Raw genomic sequence first — 15151 nt, forward strand, 5'->3', positions numbered from 1 at the left:
CCGACACAGTTTGTATCAATATTCTAGCTTCCGGCAAAGTATGTAGCAATATTCTAGCTTCCGGCACAGTATGTAGCAATATTCTAGCTTCCGAAACAGTATGTAGCAAGATTCTAGCTTCCGGCACAGTTTGTAGCAATATTCTAGCTTCCGACACAGTATGTAGCAATATTCTAGCTTCTGACAAAGTATTTAGCTTTCTTCTATCTTCCGACACAGATTTTATCAATATTCTAGCTTCCGACACAGTATGTATCAATATTATTAGCTCCGACACAGCTTCCGACACAGTATGTAGCAATATCCTACTGCCGACACAGTTTGTATCAATATTCTAGCTTCCGACACAGTATGTATCAATATTCTAGCTTCCGACACAGTATGTATCAATATTCTAGCTTCCGACACAGTTTGTTTCAATATTCTAGCTTCCGACACAGTATGTATCAATATTCTAGCTGCGACACAGTTTGTATCAATATTCTAGCTTCCGACACAGTTTGTATCAATATTCTAGCTTCCGACACAGTATGTAGCAATATTCTAGCTTCGGACACTATGTAGCAATATTCTAGCTTCCGACACAGTTTGTATCAATATTCTAGCTTCCGACACAGTATGTATCAATATTCTAGCTTCCGGCACAGTATGTAGCAATATTCTAGCTTCCGACACAGTATGTATCAATATTCTAGCTTCCGAAACAGTATGTACAATATTCTAGCTTCCGACACAGTATGTAGCAATATTCTAGCTTCCGACACAGTATGTAGACAATATTCTAGCTTCCGACACAGTATGTATCAATATTTAGCTTCCGACACAGTATGTAGCAAGTATTCTAGCTTCCGACACAGCTTCCGACACAGTATGTATCAATATTCTATTCTAGCTTCCGACACAGTATGTATCAATATTCTAGCTTCCGACACAGTATGTATCAATATGTTCTAGCTTCCGACACAGTATGTATCAATATTCTAGCTTCCGACACAGTGTATCAATATGTATCAATATTCTAGCTTCCGACACAGTATGTATCAATATTCTAGCTTCCGACACAGTTTGTATCAATATTCTAACTTCCGACACAGAGTATCAATATTCTATCCGACAAATATTTCAATATTCTAGCTTCCGACACAGTATGTATCAATATTCAAGCTTCCGACACAGTTTGTATCAATATTCTAGCTTGTATGTAGCAATGTTCTAGCTTCAGACACGGTATGTAGCAATGTTCTAGCTACCGACACAGTATGTAGCAATATCCTACTGCCGACACAGTTTGTATCAATATTCTAGCTTCCGACACAGTATGTATCAATATTCTAGCTTCCGACACAGTTTGTATCAATATTCTAGCTGCCGACACAGTATGTAGCAATATTCTAACTTCCGACACAGTTTGTATCAATATTCTAGCTTCCGACACAGTATGTAGCAATATTCTAGCTTCCGACACAGTATGTATCAATATTCTAGCTTCCGACACAGTTGGTATCAATGTTCTAGCTTCCGACACATTTTGTTTCAATATTCTAGCTTCCGACACAGTATGTAGCAATATTCTAGCTTCTATTCTAGCTTCCGACACAGTATGTATCAATATTCTAGCTTCCGACACAGTATGTATCAATATTCTAGCTTCCGAAACAGTATGTAGCAAGATTCTAGCTTCCGACACAGTTTGTATCAATATTCTAGCTTCCGACAAAGTATGTAGCAATATTCTAGCTTCCGACACAGTATGTAGCAATATTCTAGCTTCCGACACAGTATGTAGCAAGTTTCTCGCTTCCGACACAGTATTAGCAAGATTCTCGCTTCCGACACAGTTTGTATCAATATTCTAGCTTCCGTCACAGTTTGTGTCAATATTCTAGCTTCCGACAAAGTATGTAGCAATATTCTAGCTTCCGACACAGTTTGTATCAATATTCTAGCTTCCGACACAGTATGTATCAATATTCTAGCTTCCGGCACAGTATGTAGCAATATTCTAGCTGCGACACAGTATGTATCAATATTCTAGCTTCCGACACAGTTTGTTTCAATATTCTAGCTTCCGACACAGTATGTATCAATATTCTAGCTGCGACACAGTTTGTATCAATATTCTAGCTTATGACACAGTTTGTATCAATATTTTAGCTGCCGACACAGTTTGTATCAATATTCTAGCTTCCGACAAAGTATGTAGCAATATTCTAGCTTCCGACATAGTATGTAGCAAGATTCTAGCTTCCGGCACAGTTTGTAGCAATATTCTAGCTTCCGACACAGTATGTAGCAATATTCCAGCTTCCGAAATTGTATGTAACAATATTCTAACTTCCGACACGGTATGTACATGTAGCAAAATTCTAGCTTCCGAAACAGTATTTAGCAATGTTCTAGCTTCCGACACAGTATGTAGCAATATTCTAGCTTCCGACACAGTATGTATCAATATTCTAGCTTCCGACACAGTTGGTATCAATGTTCTAGCTTCCGAGACATTTTGTTTCAATATTCTAGCTTCCGACACAGTATGTATCAATATTCTAGCTCCCGACACAGTATGTAGCAATATTCTAACTTCCGACACAGTATGTAGCAAGTTTCTCGCTTCCGACACAGTATGTATCAATATTCTAGCTTCCGACACAGTTTGTTTCAATATTCTAGCTTCCGACACAGTATGTATCAATATTCTAGCTTCCGACACAGTACGTAGCAATATTCTAGCTTCCGACACAGTATGTAGCAATATTCTAGCTTCCGACACAGTATGTAGCAAGTTTCTCGCTTCCGACACAGTTTGTATCAATATTCGTTCTTCCGACACAGTATGCATCAATATTCTAGCTGCCGACACAGTTTGTATCAATATTCTAGCTTCCGACACAGTTTGTATCAAGATTCTAACTTCCGACACAGTGTGTATCAATATTCTAGCTTCCGACAAAGTATGTAGCAATATTCTAGCTTCCGACACAGTATCTATCAATGTTCTAGCTTCCGACACAGTTTGTATCAATGTTCTAGCTTCCGACACAGTATGTAGCAATATTCAAGCTTCCGACACAGTATGTATCAATATTCTAGCTTCCGACAAAGTATGTAGCAATATTCTAGCTTCCGACACAGTATCTATCAATGTTCTAGCTTCCGACACAGTTTGTATCAATGTTCTAGCTTCCGACACATTTTGTTTCAATATTCTAGCTTCCGACACAGTATGTATCAATATTCTAGCTTCCGGCAAAGTATGTATCAATATTCAAGCTTCCGACACAGTATCTATCAATGTTCTAGCTTCCGACACATTTTGTTTCAATATTCTAGCTTCCGACACAGTATGTATCAATATTCTAGCTTCCGGCAAAGTATGTATCAATATTCAAGCTTCCGACACAGTATGTAGCAAGTTTCTCGCTTCCGACACAGTATTATTCTAGCTTCCGACACAGTTTGTATCAATATTCTAGCTTCCGGCAAAGTATGTAGCAATATTCTAGCTTCCGGCACAGTATGTAGCAATATTCTAGCTTCCGACACAGTTTGTATCAATATTCTAGCTGCCGACACAGTTTGTATCAATATTCTAGCTTCCGACAAAGTATGTAGCAATATTCTAGCTTCCGACACAGTATGTAGCAATATTCTAGCTTCAGACACGGTATGTAGCAATGTTCTAGCTACCGACACAGTATGTAGCAATATCCTACTGCCGACACAGTTTGTATCAATATTCTAGCTTCCTACAAAGTATGTAGCAATATTCTAGCTTCCGACACAGTTTGTATCAATATTCTAGCTGCCGACACAGTTTGTATCAATATTCTAGCTTCCTAACTGGCGACAATTTATACAGCAATACTGTTACGACACAGTATGTACTCAATATTCAATACTAGATTAACTTCCGACACAGTTTGTATCAATTTTATTCATTTGTATTTGATTCATAATATCACGAATATTTTTTTTTATTCTAGTTCTAGTTAGTTTTATTTACCAATAAAAACCTAAGTATAGAATGTGAATCACCGATATATGATTACGGCAATGAAAATACTGCATGTTATTGTGGATATACCTTTCAATAATACAAATTACCGTTGAGACATGATTTCAGTAATGCTATTACCGACATGAGTTACGCACCTGTCTCTTCTGGTATTAACCTTTATTACTTTCATTCCAACAAGTGATTTCAAATTGAAGCAATACATGTAATACTAAATATGTAAATTTGAGAATTGCACGACAATTGACATCACGAGAGGATAATGGGTAATTCAGGTGTGTTTGATATCTTGTTGATTCACACACCAGGTCCAAAGGATTTACATGGCGACTGCCGTCGATGACACGGAAGATGCTTACTCTTGAATTTTGGAAAACATGGCTTTATTTTCCTTGCTGTTTTTCAACAGTTTAAAGGAAATCTCCCCTGTTATAAACCTTTTGTTTCGCGCTCTAGTTTTATCGAATTGGTGTTTGAATTATGATCCTTAGAGGAAGGAAACTCAGGCGTGTATACATACGGTCCTTAGGGCAGAGAGACGGAATCTTGTAGTGAAAATAGATAGCAGTATTTAAATCATTTCAGTTTACCTGAAGCGTTTTCATCGTACTAAAGCATGTGTGTGATACAGGTCTAATGGGCCTCTTGTATTCAATTTCGATCATCTTTCAATGTTTCTCATAAGGTTTCTTTTAATGAAATATAACTGGAATACTGTGGTATGTTTCAAATTAATTAGAAATTTATTGTAGAAATAGATTATCGAAATTACACTATGTTAAAAAGAGCATGATTTACATAACACAAAAAGTTTCCAACAAATGAAACAAAGAATTTACAACATAATTCAAAAGCCAACATATAGATTTAAAAACAAGGTAACACTGCTTGCTTCAAACAAATAAAATAAGGTATTTACAAAATAATCTACTGAGCAATTTCAAACGTAAAAGACGACGAGTATAAAACTGCTTGCATCAAACAAATGAAACAATATATTGACAACATCTACAAATATTTACGACGGAATGTCTGTTATTAACAGGAATGTACTATTTGTTTATTTATTGCTATTTTACTAGTTATACATCAAACATATGTACTGTCAAACGTAAGTATTACAGATCTAATTACTCGCATTACACACACAATCCTTGTCATTATAGACTTAAAAATCAAATGTGAAAGTATTCATTCTAATGTTGCCTCTCTTTCTTTTCTTTAAAGATACAAGCTCTTTCATTATCCAAATATTCATCCTCATAGAAATAGATTTGTATAAAAACTGGATGAAAAATGAGAATCGCTGTTTGAGATATGGTAATGAAACCAACAAATTTTACCCAAAAATGTTATAAATTGTTTGTTATTCATGAAACCCTATCAATTTTCGCACCATCGAAATGGCGATACAAAAGTATCCATTAAGGCATGTGTTTATTGTAGAATAAATACAATTTGTTGTACAATAAACTGAAAGGTTGGGATAGAAATAATATGTGGCAGTGCTTAAATACATTAGTCAAAAGATGATAAACAACTGGTATCAAATACCACAGTGTTTTGTAAACATGGCAAGAGTGATTTGAACCGTTTGGGTAAGTATTTGAAATGATAAACACGTCCTTTCATTGCAGATATTGCTCCGATACCAACGCGCTATTTTCTTTCCAGAGAGAACACATCGTTGTGATTGTCCCCATATGATGTCACTGACTCCGATGTCTGACCATACTATATTTTACTTTATAATTAAACACTTGTGACGTCACTGACTCCGATGTCTGACCATACTATATTTTACTTTATAATTAAACACTTGTGACGTCACTGATACTATATTTTACTTTATAATTAAACACTCGTGACGTCACTGACTCCGATGTCTGGTCATACTATATTTTACTTTATAATTAAACACATGTAATGTCACTTACTCCGATGTCAGACCATAATATATTTTACTTTTGTCCCATATAACGTCTTTGGTGATAATATATGTATAATACACGTGGTGATTGTGGTGTGATGAACGGTTAACTGACAAAATTATCAAGAAACATCTTTTAAAAAAAATTTAAAAATTATTATGCTAGTTGGTTGGTGTCATGAAAACTTAAAACCAATTGTCATCATTCTGTAGTGTAATTCTGTCTGAAAGTCACTTTTTATTATAAATCACAACCAAAAATTCCTGTTTTCGTAAACCAACCTCTTAATTATGACCATATGCCGAAATGCCGACATAGAAAGCAGTGAACTTGTCCAGAAACATTGTTCACGTCGATGTCAAATTCTTACTCTTTTTTAAGTCTAGTATTAAGATAGTAGTTTTCATAACAGCTGCTAACTTGTCGCCCTGTTACGCTGAATGTTTTGGGATTACCTCCCGCTATGTTAGGGTGGGACCAGAACAATTTGAAACCCTGATCATTTAGATTACGTAATGCGTTCAATTTTGAACGATGGCTTTCATTCGGATTGGGCTCTCCATGAAACTCGAAATCCAGCTGTCTGACGTTCTTCAACACTCCGGTCGCTAGCATGTCCGGAAGAGCTTCCCACTCTGAGGATTCGATATCCATTTTGAGGATATCGATAATTTTCTTCAAAAGGGAGAAGAAAAGGCATGTTATTAATTTCTAAACTACATAATTTTCAACGGTAATATTAGTGTCACTTAAGCATTCATACACATATACGAAGTGGCCGAATACGAAGTGTACACTCTATATGGAGACATTCTAATCAAAACCATACGGTAATTCATCTAGAAATGATAATCAAACATGTGTATCAAATGGAAATATTTTGAAGATCAGTATATCTTGAAGGTGTAGATCCCTATACTTGTAACCAATAAGAGCTTCAATAGTTCTTGTTTTCATCAAAACCGAAATCTGACAATCCCGTTTGGTTTATATGCCTCCCCTAAAACCGTATTACGAGAAGAAACTGTTGCTGTTTTACAAATTACACAAATCAAATCCTTGTGAATAACACAGATCTCAGCTTCTTTAAACATGGCAAAAAATAACTAATTGACTGGTATGCATAATCACGGTTTGCAATGATTGTGAACTCAGTTTCTTTTGAAAATAAAGCATGGATAGTAAAAGGAGCAGTCTGGATTAAGACTGACAGACAGAAGATCGTCGTATTTAAGCCAGACAAACTGTATTGTTATATGTTATTTCTATAAAAGGGGGTAAAGGTCAATCCATGTATTCTATTAAATGATAATAATTCAAAACACAATAAAAAGACCAATATATCATTAAGTAAGGCATTAGAGTTATCAAATTGTGTCATCTATTACATAACGCTTATTCAAGAATGTCCAAACATCTCTAATATCACGTAACACTAACACACTACACACTTACCCCACAATATCCAGGCATCTCTATCATCACGTACATGTAATACTAACACACTACACACTTACCCCACAATGTCCAGGTCTCTCTATCATCACGTAACACTAACACACTACACACTTACCTCAGAATGTCCAGGTATCTCTATCATCACGTAACACTAACACACTACACACTTACCCCACAATATCCAGGCATCTCTATCATCACGTAACACTAACACACTACACACTTACCCCACAATATCCAGGCATCTCTATCATCACGTAACACTAACACACTACACACTTACCCCACAATATCCAGGCATCTCTATCATCACGTACATGTAATACTAACACACTACACACTTACCCCACAATGTCCAGGTCTCTCTATCATCACGTAACACTAACACACTACACACTTACCTCAGAATGTCCAGGTATCTCTATCATCACGTAACACTAACACACTACACACTTACCCCACAATATCCAGGCATCTCTATCATCACGTAACACTAACACACTACACACTTACCCCACAATATCCAGGCATCTCTATCATCACGTAACACTAACACACTACACACTTACCCCACAACATCCAGGCATCTCTATCATCACGTAACACTAACACTAATACACACTTACCCCACAATGTCCGGGCATCTCTATCATCAAGTAACACTAACGTCCTATACACTTACCCCACAATGTCCAGGCATCTCTATCATCATGTAACACTAACACACTACACACTTACCCCACAATATCCAGGCATCTCTATCATCACGTAACACTAACACACTACACACTTACCCCACAATATCCAGGCATCTCTATCATCACGTAACACTAACACACTACACACTTACCCCACAATGTCCAGGCATCTCTATCATCACGTAACACTAACACACTACACACTTACCCTAGAATGTCCAGGCATCTCTATCATCACGTAACACTAACGCCCTATACACTTACCCCAGAATGTCCAAGCATCTCTATAATCCCTTTGAGATTCATCATGTTCCAGTTTCCTTTCTTTCCTTTAGGCCTGCCCCACAATCCAAGATTATGAAATGTTATTTTGTCCGATCGCTTATGATCTGGCTTTCCTATACTTCAAACAAAAACAAAAACAAAAACAAAAAATGAATAAATAAAATAAGGCCGATAATAATTTCATTTGAAGGCGATTGCTTAAAGTGTAACGGTATCAGTGTAGGTTTAATTTTCTGGCGTGTTATCGATGTCAATTAGATATATTCTTGAAAACTTCAAACCCATGATGAGACCGTGTTTTTTATATCCGTCGCTTACGCTGTATCTTTATGGATGCTGCTTACCATGATACATGTTTTCAATGTCCTCAGACTACATTATCAATGTCCTCAGACTACATTTTCAATGTCCTCAGACTACATTTTCAATGTCCTCAGACTACATTATCAATGTCCCCAGACTACATTATCGATGTCCTCAGACTACATTACCAATGTCCCCAGACTACATTTTCAATGTCCCCAGACTACATTTTCAATGTCCTCAGACTACATTACCAATGTCCCCAGACTACATTACCAATGTCCCCAGACTACATTATCAATGTCCTCAGACTACATTATCAATGTCCTCAGACTACATTATCAATGTCCTCAGACTACATTATCAATGTCCTCAGACTACATTTTCAATGCCCTCAGACTACATTATCAATGTCCCCAGACTACATTTTCAATGTCCTCAGACTACATTATCAATGTCCTCAGACTACATTACCAATGTCCCCAGACTACATTTTCAATGTCCCCCGACTACATTATCAATGTCCCCAGACTACATTTTCAATGTCCTCAGACTACATTATCAATGTCCTCAGACTACATTACCAATGTCCCCAGACTACATTACCAATGCCCTCGGACTACATTTTCAATGCCCTCGGACTACATTTTCAATGCCCTCAGACTACATTATCAATGTCCTCAGACTACATTATCAATATCCTCAGACTACATTATCAATGTCCCCAGACTACATTATCAATGTCCCCAGACTACATTTTCAATGCCCTCGGACTACATTTTCAATGCCTTCAGACTACATTATCAATGTCCCCAGACTACATTTTCAATGCCCTCGGACTACATTTTCAATGCCTTCAGACTACATTATCAATGTCCCCAGACTACATTGTCAATGTCCTCAGACTACATTACCAATGTCCCCAGACTACATTTTCAATGTCCCCAGACTACATTATCAATGTCCCCAGACTACATTTTCAATGTCCCCAGACTACATTTTCAATGTCCTCAGACTACATTATCAATGTCCTCAGACTACATTACCAATGTCCCCAGACTACATTATCAATGTCCCCAGACTACATTATCAATGCCCCCAGACTACATTATCAATGTCCCCAGACTACATTTTCAATGTCCTCAGACTACATTATCAATGTCCCCAGACTACATTACCAATGTCCCCAGACTACATTACCAATGTCCCCAGACCACATTATCAATGTCCCCAGACTACATTATCAATGTCCTCAGACTACATTATCGTATCTTATATCACTCCTATATTATATACATTATATGTGTTTACTTTCGCAAATTGTAAGATAATCTAGTACTTCTGCCCTTGATCACGATTTACATGAAAGGTATCCTTGCAGACAGAAGCAAGAAATTAAGGATGATGAAGACAACCCAGAATTCCTATCGTCCGCATTATGATCTCACCTGGAACCATTCTAAAACGTTATCCATCCTAAGTCAAAAGACGTTGTCACTCTCTAGGATAATGTACATCTGCTAAGAACTTGAGTGTTCACGATTGAAAATCGGCCTATAAGTCAGTTTTTAAGCGTATTGAAGTCGTGTGATTAAGATTACTATTTAGCTTGATCGTGAATAAATGATGATTACCTTGGATCAAAAGAATGAACTTCACAACCATAAATCTTGGACACTTCATCATCAAACGACCAGTCCCCGGCCACTCCGAAAGAGTAAACGAGACAAGGTGAGGAAGGTCTGTATTCTGTGTCGTTACAAACATCCCATCCCCCGTCATCAACGTCTCCTATACGAATCACGTGCTTACAGTGTACTTGTGAAGACACCAGCAGGCTGTTTAATTATAAATTGCACAATCAATCAAAAATCCTATCAATCCTATTCTATCCTATGCTGTCCTATCCTATCTTATATTATTCATTTTCTGACTGTGGAACCAATATACTCGAGATGATGACTTCCCTCACTGTTTTTATTGCACCACTGTATTCTCTTCTTGTTTATTATAACACTGTTCAATATGGTCCCATGGCTATAAGATCTTATTGTTAATGATTAAATCATTGAAACGAGTTCTATAACTATATTCTCGAATTCTTTGCTTATTACAATATTGAGGCTGTAGAATAAAAGTTCTCGTAACAACAATCAGCACGGTCGCCTTCATCAGACAAATGACCAGTTTGGGGCGCACTAGCACCGACGTAAGTAGTGTACGAGATGGTATGGAATCGACCAACTTTTACGGCTGTACTATAATCCTATGTAAGCTAAGGTAGAACATAGTTTGACGAGATGGTAAACAGATTACAGTGTTAGTACGCTCCACACTGGTCATATTTCTGATGATGGTGACCGTGTAGTCATTGAAACATCACACTCTAATCCTCTACTGGTTGTGTTCTAAGATGAAGTTGACCGTGTAGTCATTGAAACATCACACTCTAATCCTCTACTGGTTGTGTTATAAGATAAAGGTAAAATCCCTCCATCATCTTGTTTAATCATTATAATATTGAATCTGGTAAAATCCCTCCATCATCTTGTTTAATCATTATAATATTGAATCTGGTAATATCACTATATCATCTTGTTTAATCATTATAATATTGAATCTGGAGCTATCACTATATCATCTTGTTTAATCATTATAATATTGAATCTGGTAAAATCCCTCCATCATCTTGTTTAATCATTATAATATTGAATCTGGTGAAATCCCTCCATCATCTTGTTTAATCATTATAATATTGAATCTGGAGCTATCACTATATCATCTTGTTTAATCATTATAATATTGAATCTGGTAAAATCCCTCCATCATCTTGTTTAATCATTATAATATTGAATCTGGTAAAATCACTATATCATCTTGTTTAATCATTATAATATTGAATCCGGTAATATCACTATATCATCTTGTTTAATCATTATAATATTGAATCTGGAGCTATCACTATATCATCTTGTTTAATCATTATAATATTGAATCTGGTAAAATCCTATATCATCTTGTTTAATCATTATAATATTGAATCTGGTAAAATCACTATATCATCTTGTTTAATCATTATAATATTGAATCTGGTAAAATCCCTCCATCATCTTGTTTAATCATTATAATATTGAATCTGGTAAAATCCCTCCATCATCTTGTTTAATCATTATAATATTGAATCTGGTAAAATCACTATATCATCTTGTTTAATCATTATAATATTGAATCTGGTGCTATCACTATATCATCTTGTTTAATCATTATAATATTGAATCTGGAGCTATCACTATATCACCTTGTTTAATCATTATAATATTGAATCTGGAGCTATCACTATATCATCTTGTTTAATCATTATAATATTGAATCTGGTAAAATCACTATATCATCTTGTTTAATCATTATAATATTGAATATCATATCATCTTGTTTAATCATTATAATATTGAATCTGGTAAAATCACTATATCATCTTGTTTAATCATTATAATATTGAATCTGTAAAATCACTATATCATCTTGTTTAATCATTATAATATTGAATCTGGTAAAATCACTATATCATCTTGTTTAATCATTATAATATTGAATCTGGTAAAATCACTATATCATCTTGTTTAATCATTATAATATTGAATCTGGTAAAATCACTATATCATCTTGTTTAATCATTATAATATTGAATCTGGTAAAATCACTATATCATCTTGTTTAATCATTATAATATTGAATCTGGTAAAATCCCTATATCATCTTGTTTAATCATTATAATATTGAATCTGGTAAAATCCTATATCATCTTGTTTAATCATTATAATATTGAATCTGGTAAAATCCACTATATCATCTTGTTTAATCATTATAATATTGAATCTGGTAAAATCACTATATCATCTTGTTTAATCATTATAATATTGAATCTGGTAAAATCACTATATCATCTTATTTAATCATTATAATATTGAATCTGGTAAAATCCCTCTATCATCTTGTTTAATCATTATAAAATTGAATGTGGTAAAATCCCTCCATCATCTTGTTTAATCATTATAATATTGAATCTGGTAAAACCCCCCTATCATCTTGTTTAATCATTATAAAATTGAATCTGGTAAAATCCCTCCATCATCTTGTTTAATCATTATAATATTGAATCTGGTAAAATCCCTCCATCACCTTGTTTAATCATTATAATATTGAATCTGGAGCTATCACTATATCATCTTGTTTAATCATTACAATATTGAATCTGGTAATCATCTTGTTTAACATTATAATATTGAATCTGGTAAAATCCCTCCATCATCTTGTTTAATCATTATAATATTGAATCTGGTAAAATCCCTCCATCATCTTGTTTAATCATTATAATATTGAATCTGGTAATCTATCATCTTGTTTAATCTCTGGTAAAATCATCTTGTTTAATCATTATAATATTGAATCTGGTAAAATCCCTATATCATCTTGTTTAATCATTATAATATTGAATCTGGTAAAATCCCTATATCATCTTGTTTAATCATTATAATATTGAATCTGGTAAAATCTTGTTTAATCATTATAATATTGAATCTAAAATATCATCTTGTTTAATCATTATAATATTGAATCTGGTAAAATCATCTTGTTTAATCATCTTGTTTAATCATTATAATATTGAATCTGGTAAAATCCCTATATCATCTTGTTTAATCATTATAATATTGAATCTGGTAAAATCCCTATATCATCTTGTTTAATCATTATAATATTGAATCTGGTAAAATCACTATATCATCTTGTTTAATCATTATAATATTGAATCTGGTAAAATCACTATATCATCTTGTTTAATCATTATAATATTGAATCTGGTAAAATCACTATATCATCTTGTTTAATCATTATAATATTGAATCTGGTAAAATCCCTCCATCATCTTGTTTAATCATTATAATATTGAATCTGGTAAAATCCCTATATCATCTTGTTTAATCATTATAATATTGAATCTGGTAAAATCTATATCATCTTGTTTAATCATTATAATATTGAATCTGGCTAAAATCACTATATCATCTTGTTTAATCATTATAATATTGAATCTGGTAGCTATCACTATATCATCTTGTTTAATCATTATAATATTGAATCTGGTAAAAATCACTATATCATCTTGTTTAATCATTATAATATTGAATCTGGAGCTATCACTATATCATCTTGTTTAATCATTATAAAATTGAATCTGGTAAAATCCTATATCATCTTGTTTAATCATTATAATATTGAATCTGGTAAAATCACTATATCATCTTGTTTAATCATTATAATATTGAATCTGGTAAAATCCCTATATCATCTTGTTTAATCATTATAATATTGAATCTGGTAAAATCCCTATCATCTTGTTTAATCATTATAATATTGAATCTGGTAAAAAAATCTATATCATCTTGTTTAATCATTATAATATTGAATCTGGTAAAATCCCTATATCATCTTGTTTAATCATTATCATCTTGTTTAATCATTATAATATTGAATCTGGTAAAATCACTATATCATCTTGTTTAATCATTATAATATTGAATCTGGTAAAATCACTATATCATCTTGTTTAATCATTATAATATTGAATCTGGTAAAATCCCTATATCATCTTGTTTAATCATTATAATATTGAATCTGGTAAATCATCTTGTTTAATCATTATAATATTGAATCTGGTAAAATCACTATATCATCTTGTTTAATCATTATAATATTGAATCTGGTAAAATCACTATATCATCTTGTTTAATCATTATAATATTGAATCTGGTAAAATCACTATATCATCTTGTTTAATCATTATAATATTGAATCTGGATCTTGCATTATAATATTGAATCTGGTAAAATATCATCTTGTTTAATCACTATATCATCTTGTTTAATCATTATAATATTGAATCTGGTAAAATCACTATATCATCTTGTTTAATCATTATAATATTGAATCTGGTAAAATCCCTCCATCATCTTGTTTAATCATTATAATATTGAATCTGGTAAAATCCCTATATCATCTTGTTTAATCATTATAATATTGAATCTGGTAAAATCACTATATCATCTTGTTTAATCATTATAATATTGAATCTGGTAAAATCACTATATCATCTTGTTTAATCATTATAATATTGAATCTGGTAAAATCACTATATCATCTTGTTTAATCATTATAATATTGAATTGTAAAATCACTATATCATCTTGTTTAATCATTATAATATTGAATCTGGTAAAATCCCTCCATCATCTTGTTTAATCATTATAATATTGAATTCGGAGCTGTCACTATATCATCTTGTTTAATCATTATAATATTGAATCTGGTAAAATCCCTCCATCATCTTGTTTAATCATTATAATATTGAATCTGGTAAAACTATATCATCTTGTTTAATCATTATAATATTGAATCTGGTAAAA

General features: G+C 33.5%; 1 protein-coding gene across 1 annotated transcript; it reads right to left on the reverse strand.

Moving 5' to 3' along the window:
* Window positions 1-5967: 5967 nt before the first annotated feature.
* LOC132547336 (probable methyltransferase-like protein 24) lies at window positions 5968-10528 on the reverse strand (the record flags this gene model as incomplete). The annotated part of the gene is made up of 3 exons (XM_060211105.1): window positions 5968-6621; window positions 8367-8505; window positions 10325-10528. Coding segments are annotated over 3 exons (652 nt in total), but the record flags the coding sequence as incomplete, so codon positions are not given.
* Between the last annotated feature and the right edge of the window lie 4623 nt (window positions 10529-15151).

The sequence above is a fragment of the Ylistrum balloti genome, unplaced genomic scaffold (genome assembly GCF_031769215.1).
Source record: "Ylistrum balloti isolate Yb309-2 unplaced genomic scaffold, AGI_CSIRO_Ybal_v1 Utg369612, whole genome shotgun sequence".
Taxonomy (NCBI): domain Eukaryota; kingdom Metazoa; phylum Mollusca; class Bivalvia; order Pectinida; family Pectinidae; genus Ylistrum; species Ylistrum balloti.